This window comes from Camellia sinensis, chromosome 9 (assembly GCF_055761805.1).
Source record: "Camellia sinensis isolate YWXY chromosome 9, ASM5576180v1, whole genome shotgun sequence".
Taxonomy (NCBI): Eukaryota; Viridiplantae; Streptophyta; class Magnoliopsida; order Ericales; family Theaceae; genus Camellia; species Camellia sinensis.
Genome location: NC_138969.1, coordinates 159,040,475 through 159,053,978, shown reverse-complemented (window position 1 = coordinate 159,053,978; position 13,504 = coordinate 159,040,475). Strand labels below are relative to the sequence as shown.

General features: G+C 29.9%; 1 protein-coding gene across 1 annotated transcript; it reads right to left on the bottom strand.

The window, feature by feature from the left end:
• Positions 1-11,771: 11,771 nt before the first annotated feature.
• LOC114322547 (uncharacterized) lies at positions 11,772-13,263 on the bottom strand. The gene has a single exon (XM_028269889.2). It carries the CDS (start codon positions 12,970-12,972, stop codon positions 12,184-12,186), a length of 789 nt encoding a protein of 262 aa, XP_028125690.2. The 5' UTR covers positions 12,973-13,263; the 3' UTR covers positions 11,772-12,183.
• Positions 13,264-13,504: the final 241 nt, after the last annotated feature.

Sequence of the window (13,504 nt, the reverse complement as noted above, 5' to 3'; positions counted from 1 at the left end):
TTTGGTTAGGGGATTTAGAGAGAGATTTGGAAAGGAAAAGAGAAAAGGTGTGTGAAACTATGTAAAATATATACATATTTTATTCACATTTCACCTACTTTTTCCATTTCCCTTTCCAAATCCATTCCCAAATCTCCCAACCAAACACGGCATAAACAAAGTCAATATCTTTGATACAATTAATAATTAGTAGTTGATTCCTGTGATGCATGTACTATTATTTTTCAAAAAATATTTGATAATATAATATGTATTATAAAATAATAATTTTAATAATTTATTTTGATAATATTGATCCTATCGTTTTATAAAATTATTATTTGAATACTTATATATATTAATTTTAGCTAAATTATTTGTGTATTTTAATAATTTTAGTTCTATCGTATTATAAAAGTGTAATTATGATATAATAATTTTATCTGATATATATTAAATTATAAAATAGTAAAATAAATACTCATTTTGATATTAAAAATAATAATTAAATCGGAAGAAGAATTAGTAACATAAAATTAAAAGTAATTCTAACAATTTATTTTTTTATATTTATTTGAAAATAAAAATATGTAGAAATAGAAATTATATAAAATTTATTAAAAAAATTAAATATAAATATGTTGTAATTGGATTATCATATAATGATTTTATATTATATATATATATATATATATTAAATTATAAAATTATAAAATAAACACTCATAATTAAATTAAAATATTAACTATATAAAAGAAATTGGCCTAATTGGGGATGAGCAAGACAAGATGTAATTGGCCTAATTACATTAAATTTTGCAGCAAGAGTTTTTATTTTATTTTCTTTATTGAAGACAGAGGATGCAAACTGCTTAAGGAGAAAATAAATATGGAGAATAGTAGAAAAAAGAAAAAGAACATAAAATACTTACAAAAGAAAAAAAATGTAAAGAATAAAAAATAATTGTAGTAGGCACATGGGATTTGAAAATTATGTTTTTGCCTCTTTCACCTTTTCTCTTACCCTCTCTCCCTTTTCTCTCGCTGTCCTCCTTCGTCCACCATCTAAAGTCGGTGACCACCTGTACCCCGACCCTTTCTAGCCATCATCGACCTCTCTCCCAGCCCTCTTTGTCCACCTTCTGTCATTTTTCTTACCACCTCACCCTAAACCCTTTTTCCTGCCTCAACCACCTCAACCTTTTTTGACTCATGACCCCAGATTCTTATTGCTACCACTACAACACCTCAACTCCTCACACCACCACAACCCCAACCTCCCTCTTAGAATCCTAGATCTTTAACCATAGACCGATCTCTCTCTCTCTCCCCACCCCTTCATTGTGATGGTTAGAAAGAAGTAAGGTCGGAGATGGACTAGGGAGAGCGGAAAGAGGAGACTAGAAGCTAGAAAAAATGATCACCAGGGAGGAGGAAGAAGAGAGAAGAGAGGAAGCGAAGAGAGCGGCTGAAGGGTAAAAGTGAAAAGCGCAAAATAATAATTTTTATCATATTTTCGTAATTATTTTTCACTTTTCATGTATGACCTAGTTATTTTTTGTTCCCCACAATTTTTGTAATTATTTTAGATTCACTCCATTTTTTTTTGCAAATCTCCCAAATAAATATTGCAACCAACAAAATTTTACATATTCAAAAAAGGAAAATTACATATACACCCCTCGAGGTTTGGTTAAATTACAGATACCTCCCTGAGGTTTCGGAAATTACATCCCGCCCCCTGAGGTTTGTATTTTCATAACAATTTATCCCCTGAGGTTTATATTTCATAACAAATTACCCCCTAATTTCTTATGCAAATATAGCATTCAGGGGGGAATTCGTAATTTCTCAAACCTCAGAGGAGTATCTGTAATTTAGCCAAACCTCGAGGGGTGTATATGTAATTTGCCCATCAAAAAAATATTTTCAAAATAAAACATGAATTAAATTTATTTTTGATATGACCTATATTACACTAAATTTAAATTTGCAATATATATTTTTTATTTTTAAATTAATTTTTGAGATGAGTAAATTTTATTTTTTTTTTTAATTTTCTTTTCGTATTACGAGTCAAGGCAGGATGGTCCCCAATATGCACGTGTTTTTTTGAATTATTTTAGGTAGAAAGTTTGCACGTGCTTAGCAATACTGCCTGGGATTAGGAGTTTCTTTTTTAAATATTCTTAAAAAAAAATTATTTAGATAATTAACTCACTTTTTAAACTATTTAGAAAACTAATTTATTTTTTAAAATCGTATTTTAAAAATGTGATTTTGAAATTGAAAATGAAATTTATGATGACATGGTAAAATTACATGTTAAAAATATGATTTCAAATTGCATGTTTTAAATGCAATTTCAATTTCAAAATCATATTTTCAAAATACAATTTCAAAAACAGGTCAGTTTCCCAAACTATTTGAAAAGTAGATCAATTCTCTAAATAGTTTTTCTTTTTTTTAGAATATTAAAAAAAAAAAACTCTGGGATTAGAGCATTAACCAAACTGTAAAGTTGCAGTGTTAAAACTATAGAATATCTCTACTACAAATATTATAATAGCATTCTTATTGTTATAATTTGTCAATAAATAGTGGTAAATTGTCAAATTATAATAAAAGTGTTCCAATGGGGATACTTTATTTTGACAAATCCTAACTAATTTTTCATCTAATTTGTAAGTATTGTTTGAATATATGTTTTTTAGTTTTTTTTATTTTTTATCCTTTATGACCTTTTTAAAAGTTTTTTTTTAAAAAAATAAATATTTATATTTTACCTGACTAGACAAATATAAAAAAAATTAAATATAATTCATCTTATCAAAAAAACGTATCACTACAAAATTTTAAAAAATAAAAAATAAAAAATAAAAAAGAGCGTTGTTAGATTTTTGATAATCCAACAGGTCAGATGCAAGCTCTGGAATCTTCCATAATCATCCATCCCCATCTCCTCAAGTCCGCTCCTCTCTCTCTCTTCCTCTCTCACCCTCGGCAGCTTCTATTTACACACCCACCTTCCCCTCTTTGCACACGCTTCATAAAAATTATTTTTATTATAAATTTTTTTTCAAGTGAAATTACTATTGTAGACATCAAATAAACACATTCGGAAGTTGACTGTCGAAAAAATAATAAAAATTCGGAAGTCTACTTCCGAACCAATTGTTTATTTTCGAAAAGCAACTTCCGAACCAATTACTTATTTTCGGAAATCTACTTCCGAACCAATTATTTATTGAAAAAGATGTGTAAAAAGGGGAATGGGTGTGTGTAAATAGAAGCTCCCCTCACCCTCTCCATTCTTCCACAATTAGGGATTGTTTAGAGTGTCTTAAATAAGTATATTTTTTATCTTTTTAGACTAAAAAGTTGAGGAAAAAAATATGAATATTTGGATTAATTTTTTGACTTTTTATAGAAAAATGTGTATTAAAAAATTATATAAATAAGTGTATAAGGGAATAAAGTGATGAGTACGGCTGGCAGCTTAAAGGGCAGTGCGACGGAGGACTTTGGAAAAGATTGATTCTCTACTTTTCGAGCATAAATTGGTCGGTTCTGTTCAGCCCATGAGGGCCCACCACGGGTCCCGTTTTACTAATTGAAACCGTTCAATGTGTAGAACTCGTTAAGTACTATATATTTGTAAAAAATTATATTGATTGGATATCGATAGCTATCGGATCGTATTAATTTTTTTTTGTTAACTATTAACTATAACACCATCCATTTTTATACAAAACTAATTTAATCATATATTTAGTGATATCCGATAAACGTAATTTTTTATAGGCATATAGTACTAGACGAGTTCTATATATTGAACGATTCAGATTATCAAAACGAGACCAATGGTGGGCCCCCACGGGCCCAGCTCTACCATCTAATTTAATGAATATTTTACTCCCTATTTCCCCCACCCGGGTCACTGACGGGCCCATCACGTCAGTACCTTGTTAATTGTAGTTTTTTGATTTGTATTAATATGTGAAAAATATTTTTTTAATATTTTTTTTTTGTAAATAGTGATAACTTTTTAACTTTTTTGATAACTTTTTGACTTTTTAAATTTTTTAAGAGTTTCCAAACCAGCCCTTACTCTCTTCCCCTATCTCTCACCGGCGGTCCTCACTCTTTCCTTCATGTCATCTTCATCACTCTATCTCACACCATCTCCATCACTACTGAGCTCTTGTCTCCCCTTGCTTCTAGGACTACAACTATCACAACCACCGCTTATCTACAATCCTCAAATCCCAAATTTCCTTCTCCAACCCTTTGTTCTAACCCTCTTCAATCTCTCTCCCTTTACTCTATCTTTGATTGAAATTTGCTAAAATTCCTAAAATTAGATTGATATTCTTTGATTTTTTTTTTTTTTTTTTTTTTTTGCCCGATTCTGAAATTTAGCTTCATAATTTATTTTTTTGGCTTTATTTTTTGGTGAATTTTGTTTTTATTTTGGTAGTTTTTGCTAGGAAGGATGATGAGAAAGGAAAGGAAAAAGGGTAGAAACGGTTGGTTTTGGTAACTTGACACATCTGACAGCTGTCAAAGCTTACCATTAGAGAACTACTTTTGTCCTACACCTGCTATAAAATAGCTTTGGCAGCTCCAATGGCAAACTATCGGAGATGCTCTAATGTTGTGTTTATATTTTAAATTTGTAAAAAGAAAAAAAAAATAGGGAGAGAGAAAAAAATTATTTCACTTAGTAACATTTTTGTTTTGTTTTTAATTAATTAATTAATTAATTAATTAATTAAAAAACTATAAACAAAAACTTATTCGGTACATATTTTTGTTTAAGAAAAAAATAATAATTTTAATTTTTTTGGAAACAAAAATAAATAAAAAAATAAATAAAAATCACTTGTTTTTAAAGTAAATTTTCACTCTTTCCTCCCTCTTCCACTAACACTTTAGTTCCAACTGCCTTTTAGTGAGTTCCAACTGTCTTTTGACAATCCTTCATCTTGTAACCTTCCATGACACTGTAGCCACCAACTTTGGTAGCCACTACTAGGGATGTGCGCGGTGCGGGTCGGTGCGGTTTGAGAGAAAAATAGAAATCGTATGGTGGGTGGCGGATTGATAAAAGTGTCATTAGAATTTGCTATTTTCCTTATCAAAAACCGGCGGTTCGGTTGGCAAATAATGGCAGATTTGCCTTGGCGGTTCGGGCGGATTGGCGGTTTATAAAAAATATAATTCAAATTACAAAACTTAAATCAAAGAGTAAAAAAAAGACAAGAGATACCGTGATGTTAAGCATCTTGAATTGGAATCCAACTTTATTTTGGATTACTGACATCTTGAATTCTCCTCAAGCAGTAATGTAATACTATATTCTAACGTATAGAACAACAAACAAACTTAAGTAAAAAAGAATTTTTAGAATCTTATAAAACATGATTTAATAGCGGTGCGGGTCGGTGCGGTTTGGAAGAAAAATAGAAACCGGCGGACTGATAAAAGTGTCACTAGAATTTGCCATTTTTCTTACCAAAAAACGGCGGTTCGATTGGCAAATAATAACGAATTTGCCTTGGCGGTGCGGTTCGGTGCGGTTTTGGCGGTTTCGACGGTTTCGGCGGTATTATGCACACCCCTAGCCACTACATCCCTCCAACTTAACCACCACTTTTAGAAGCCACCAAATGTTTTTTTCTATTTTCGCTTTAAAAATATTTTTGTACACCAAACAAACTTTTTTATTTGCTTTTTTTTTTTTTTTGTGGTGGTAAATAGAGAACATTGAGTTTTACATTTCCTTTACTTTTTATAAATTACTCTACAAATCTAAAATTCAAAAATTAAAAAAACAAAAAAGTACAATTAGTAAACCAACCCTAAGATTCAAAGACCAAGAACTAGAACAGGAACATCGTCACAAATTTTATAAATTAGTTAACAACTCAAAAGGTGTAAATAGAATATAAGAGAATGATTCTCCCAAGTGGACATGAATTATTAGGGAATGAAATCCAAGTAAAAAAAACCATTCAATGTATCCACAAAAAATCCAATTTAATATATATTTACATATTATATATATACACAAGGAATCTTCCATCAAATCTCCCCTATCCAACACAGCTGGAAGAGACCCTATGTTCCTCTCATAATGTGATTCTCTTCTCTCCATTAAGATTGGACAATTCAATCTGGCCATTAGTCTAACACGGTTCTACTTTGATAATTTATTTTAGTTTTTATGAATACATTATTTATATAAAAATTTAAATTAATTTAATAATCTTAATTATATAACTTTATTATCTTAGTGTTGAAAAAAATAGATATTCTATTTTCAAAATCATATTTGTTTCTAAAAGACAAATATAATAAATTTATAGCTAAAATAGGAGAGTTGAGTTTCTCAACACTTTGAAATTAGTTAGTTCTATTTCTCAATAGAGGTAGAGAAGGTATATATAACTTAGTGATAGAGTATCACCTTAACATGATGGAAGTCATTAGTTTGACATCCCTAAACTCAATGTGATTTTTTTTTTAATGTAACTTATTCTCCAACCGAGATTAAATGAGAATGGATAAGAGGCTCGTGGGATTGACATGAGGGGTAGCAATGGCTTTTGGAAGTAAACTTCGGGCGAATATGAAACACATGAATTCAAGTTATGTTTTAGAATGAAAGACAATTCCAAATTATTGGATCAAATCTCTTCTTCTTTTTTTCCGTGAATAATCTATACATAATGACCTAAAAAATAAACATAATTGATTATCAAAGCAAGACTCATGTCGGACCCGTGAAGTGGATTGGACGGTCTAATCCACACTATGGATTGAAGAGAATCCAAGTTCTTTGATTTATGGGTAAATTATATTGATCATTCTTGCAATTTAAAAAATATAATAAATTCTATAAATTAGACATAATCACACTGACTTTCTTTTTAGTAATTATGTTAAATTTTTGGAATTTAATGTATTTTCTCTAGATCTCAAGGAAGGTTAGTGTAGAGATTATTCATTAAAAAAAAAAAAACAAATTGATTTAATAATCATAGAATATAATTTTATTATATTTATTTTTAAAATTGAACAATTTATTTTCACAATCATACTTCTTTATTACTTTTTAGACAATTATAATAAAATCATTTAGCTACGATTCTCAAATCAATTTAAAATTATTATTTATATATATATATATATATATAAGGATGAACAATATATAAAAAATTATTAAATAAACAAATTAAATTATCAAAATAAAACTCGTAACACACCAACATGCTTAGATAGTACAGGTGCAATCAATCCGCTAGAGATTTCTGCATGAATAAGCTTGTCTCCCGTTCGCAAATGTAGACTACATAGTCTAATTGGGCTTTTGGGGCCCAACATAGTGCCCCTCTCCGATGATTTAATACATTTATTTTATAAGATCTTAAACATAGATTGTTCATTAAAAAATTAGAATAATTCAATAATCATTATCATATTATTTGTTTACATTTACCTTCAAAAAGAATAAATGATTATTTTTAAATTATTTTTACTATTCATTTGTTTAAAAAAATATAATTATAATTATTAAATCAATCTTGACGGATATACGATGGGACTTGGATGAAACCCTATCCAATCCACAAATAAAAACAGGAGAGAGAAGCACTATTCTTCTAAAAAATACAAGAGGCATTTTGAGTCTTAGAAGTTAAACTGAAAAGTCCAATCAAAGAATGTTATGAAAATTATTTCATGTGACATTGGGGTGTTTGGCAAGTTGGATTTTTAGTTTTTTTTGGCTAAATTTTATAAAAAGATAAAATAGATTAAAATAGTTAATAAGACAAAATATCATAGTATTAAATTCATAATTATTTTACTTTTTGTGACACTCTAAATATTTAATTAACACCACAACCAATAATGATAATATTAATACTAGTGGGAGTGATAGTAAAATAAAATAATTTAATTTATTATAGAATTAACTAGAGTCAATGTAAGATGAAGGCAAAATAATAATACGACAATGATAGGTAGCTCAAATTTTTGTGGCTCAAATGGCTCAAATCTGTTAAAACGACGTCGTTTTGACAGATTTTGAATGTAAAACGACGTCGTTTTGACAGATTTGAGCCATTTGAGCCACAAAAATTTGAGCTACCAAACATTTTCCATAATAATAATAAGAAGAAGAAGAAGAAGAAGAACAATAATAATAAAATAACTAAGCTATACGTGCTATGTAAATTAATTTGTTATTGTAATTATCAAATATATAATAAAGAGAATTATTTGGGGGTTAAATTAATCACTAATTAGTGTGAGAAGATTGGGATATATAGATTTAGTTAAACAAATCAAGTAATAATTAATTACGAAGATTTGTTTTTAATTGAGAGGATTTACAAATATTGCTAAGAAGATGAAGTGAATCCATCTGTACGTCAAGGTCTAGGGGGGAGGTGAGTCATCACTTAGGGTCATTAGTAAACAGAACAGGGGTCTTGTTGTGCTCAAAGCACAGTAGTGATTGGGTGTTTCTGTTTGAGGTGTATTATAGTCTTATTTTTATAATCTAAACCGTTCATATTGTAGGGTTTGTTGAGTAATTTATGCCTACCAAAAATCATATTAATCAGATATCAATAACTATATGATCGAATCGCATATTGTTTATGCTATTTATCAAAAGAAAAACTTATTATTTATTTTTTTGGTTATTGATCATATAGTTGTTGATATCCGATTAATATGATTTTTGGTATGCATGAAATACTCAACAAACCCTACAATATGAACAGTTTAGATCATAAAAATAAGATCATAATACACCTCAAATGGAACACCACAATCACTACTGTGCTTTGGGGACAGCAATGACCCATTTTCCTTAGTAAAGGGTGAGTAATCACCCACCCATGTGTATATGACAACTTTCCAAACACTCGCATTATTACATATCAATTCAAGTCATTTAATTGTGTGGATCTGAACCCTAAACAAAGTCAATATCTTTGATACAATTAAGTATTATGAAAAGTCTTTTATGAAAATAGTCATGAAAGATTTGTGACCTTTGGATTTCACTTACAATAAAGCACCACACACTAATCAAGGTAATCTAAGGGTCACAAATTTTTCATGATCATTTTCATGACAAAATTTTCATGATCTCTAACATTTCTCTTAATAATTAGTAGTTGATTCCTGTGATGCATGTACTATTATTTTTCAAAAAATATTTGATAATATAATATGTATTATAAAATAATAATTTTAATAATTTATTTTGATAATATTGATACTATCGTTTTATAAAATTATTATTTGAATACTTATATATATTAATTTTAGCTAAATTATTTGTGTATTTTAATAATTTTAGTTCTATCGTATTATAAAAGTATAATTATGATATAATAATTTTATCTGATATATATTAAGGCCAAGTTTGACATCCTCCAAAAAATCTAAAAAGTCAAAAAGTCACTATCCTATTTAAGTCACATCACCTCTCTAACACATCACTTCAAACCCAACTCAAACCCAACCCATATTTCATAAAAAGTCAAAAAGTGCACTTATTTAGTCTTCCCAAACTTGGCCTAAATTATAAAATAGTAAAATAAATACTCATTTTGATATTAAAAATAATAATTAAATTAGAAGAAGAATTAGTAACATAAAATTAAAAGTAATTCTAACAATTTATTTTTTTTATATTTATTTGAAAATAAAAATATGTAGAAATAGAAATTATATAAAATTTATTAAAAAAATTAAATATAAATATGTTGTAATTGGATTATCATATAATGATTTTATATTATATTATATATATATATATATATTAAATTATAAAATAAACACTCATAATTAAATTAAAATATCAACTATATAAAAGAAATTCAACAATGACTAACCAAGAAAGAATCACACATCTAAACCTAAAAAGAAAAAATAATAAAAACATTCAAATGATATATACTTCTTAGTGTGTGAATTGATTAATCATCTGTAATATAATATCAAAGCATAAAAAAACTTAATGTTCAACAATAGAAAAATTAACTCAGTAAATCCAAATTTTAAAGGTTTTTTGAGAATATTATTATTGTGTAGATTTTTCTTCTTATGAATTGTGATTATATAATGTAGAAAAACAAATATAATTTCATATATAGGATCCCTATAAAATTTAAATGACAAATTTATAATATAGAATTGACATTGGGTATAGAATAATGCACAGGAAAATAAGAAGAAGAAAAAAAGCAATTTAGCATTAAAAAAATCCCAATACTCTTGAAAGAATTAAGAAAAAAAAAAAAACACGCAACGCAAAATTGGTATTGGGTTCGTGTATCATCTAAATTTACAATGAAAAATATATGAAAAATAAATATTTATCAAATAGCATACATATAAAATAAGTAAAGTTAGTATAATTTAAATTAGGTTTGAATTTGTATAGAATTGTATATAATTAAGAAAATACATACTGATGTAACTCTCTCAAAAAAAAAAAAAAAAAAAAGAAAAAAAAAGTAAGCATTTATATTGTGTCACCTAAATATAAGAAAAACATTATTTTTAATATAATATAGATATATATATATATATATATATCCAATTGCTTGTAAATAGGGGTATAAATTTGGTCGGGTTGGGCCGACCCACTCGGGTCAGATTTGGATTTGGGCCGACCCATATTCGGACTCATGGTCTCCTACCAAAATGTGAACTGGGCTGGCTGACTGACCGACCAAAAATTTAGGGCCAGACCTAGAGGGCATTCGGGCCTTGAGTGGGCCGGGCCTCAGGCCAGGCTGGTAGGCCTGAGCTCAGGCTTGGACAAGATTTCAACATTTTTTTATTTTTTTCACCAAAATTTTAGCCTGCGTTTGGTTGTGTTTTGTAAATGTGATTTGAGAGTATGAGTTGTATTTTGAGTTTGTGTGTTGTAGAATTATAATTTGAGTGTAGAAAATTTGTTTGGTAAAGAGTTTTGAAAATAGTTTTGAAAAAGAGGTTTGATTTGAGTGGGTAATTGTTGATATGACATTTGATATGTGATACAAAAATTTACAACTCATAACTAAACATACAATTCAAAATTATTTTAAAGCACATAAAAAATTTAAAAATTTTCAGAAAATATTTTTCCTGATTATATAAATGAATTGCAAAAAAAAAAATAAATAAATAAATAAATAAATAAATAAATCTGTACAGCAGAGGACATCCGGGCGGATGTCCCTAGGGATGTCCGGGCGGTCTTCCCTAAGGCAAAAAAATCACAAAAAACGTTGCTGATGCACAGAGCTCTCGGCAGAGATTTTGAAAATTGATTCCAAACACTCAACCAAACATCATACTGAAACACACCTGTAGAATTACATTTTCAATTCACAACCAAACAGAGCCTCAGTTTTTTTCATAAAAAATAACAATAAAAATCTCTAGTAGGCCAGCCTCGAGTAGGGCTTCGAGTGGGTCAGCTCACAAGTCAAGCCGGACTTCAAAATGATAGTCCAAGCCTTGACCCAAGATACCTGGCCTAATCGGGCTAAGCCAATCCCAAGCCACAGGTAAATTTTGAACAGTTCACGAACCACAGGATATTTTTATACTTCTACCCGTAAACTACAGAGTGAAGTTATCCGAATTCTATCAAATTCACTAGTGACCCTAACCAACCTATATATATTCCTGCATCAAGATGAAACAAATATATTCCTGCATCAAGATGAAACAAGGAGAGGGAGAGGGGGAGAGAGAGAGAGAGAGAGAGCATAAATGAACACCATAGGTTTGAAGCCGAAACTAAAAGGGGCAGCTTCAAACAGTACACATCTCTCACTATAATAGTTACAATTACATGTGAAAGACATAGATACATATATTGGATATAAAAATGTTAAAAATTTTAAAAGTTTTATTAAATTTTTTATCAAATATTTCATATGAGTATAAAATTTATATTGACTTTCATGTGAATTTTATACTCATATAAAATATTTGATAAAAAATTTAATAAAATTTTTGCAACCTCTAACATTATTCTATGAGATATATCAGAATTCAACACCTAAGAAAAAAAAACTCAAAAAAAATAAAATAAAGGGGACAACCCACCAAAGAAAAGACACCAATTCACACAACTAATCTCTCTATCTATACAACCTGATACAATAAATAATTCTCTTTAGGGTTTAATCTTAGTATCACCATCTTCCCAAGTTATATTGATCTCAGTTGATGAAACCAATGATTCAAAATCATCCCAATTCCAGTAGTTTGACGTGTCCATAACACCACCATCACCACCACCACGTGTGGTGGTTGGAACAACTTGCCATGGCTGAGAACCACTGCTGGTAGCGGGGGCAGAGGTGGTGGCGGTGGTGATAGCAAAATCCAACCCTCCAGTGCAGTCATAAGCATCCGAACACCGAAAAGAGGCTGAGATTGAAGATGGGTTGCTCTCAAAAGAGCTCAAAAAGTCATCATTCATGGAGTACTCATGTGTCAAACCCTGGTAAAGAAATTCAGATATGTTCTTTTGATGAATTCCCATGTGGGAATTATTACTCCTACTAGTGGTGGTGGTGCCGCTAGCGGTGGCGGTGGCGGTGGCGGTGGCGGTGGCGGTGGCGGTGGCAGTTTTGAGCCGCTTGTTTTTGCGGCCACCGCCAACCGGAACATTCCGTAGAGTTCCACCTTTAGTCCAGTGCCTCTTACAAGCTTTGCAAAAATGGCGAGGCTGAGACTTGTTGTAATTGTTGTAATAGCAAAACTTTGTGTTGCTAGAGCCACATCTTGGACATGGTAATGGCTCCGGTGGTGGTTGTTGCGGTGGTTGCCGCCTCGCCGCGGTGGCCGGAGGAGGAGGAGGAGGAGGTTTAGGCACAAGCTCTAAAGAATTATCAGACTGTAAAAGGCTCTGTCCCCAATCAAACCCATCTCCTGAAACCTGTTTTGTACTCAAACCCATCTCCAGAATCACAACCAAAACACTCACAAAAAAATCTCACTATATATGTTGAAGATCATTCAAACCCTTGGCTTTGTTTGGGACAAACACTCTAAGATTATCTCTCTTTATCAATCAATCTATCTGTGAAAGTTTGAGATAGTTTTGATTGGGTATGTGAAAGTGAGATATGGAATTGAAGAACAAGTTAGGTTTTCCTTCACAGAACTATCATTCTCTTCATTCCTTGTACACAAAATCTTTATATATAAGGAGAGATACTTCGGCACTAAGGTGAAGCTGAGAGGGTGACAAGTGGATCCTCTTAACACCGTCGATAGTGCCTTGTGTTTTGGTGTAAAGTACCTAAATCTTAGTATCCAGATTGTCAAAATGTGTCAACACTACAATAATTGTGTTTGATTTAAAATATCAATTTACAAGTTAAAATGAGATTAATATATTTTTAAAATTTATAATTTATGATTTTAAACTAATTAAATTTTGCATTTTATTCTTATGAATAAATTTATTTTCACATAAATCTTCGTGT

Bases quoted from the DNA above. Each gene is read 5' to 3' on its own strand.
- LOC114322547 (XM_028269889.2), bottom strand. From the start codon at position 12,972: ATGGGTTTGAGTACAAAACAGGTTTCAGGAGATGGGTTTGATTGGGGA.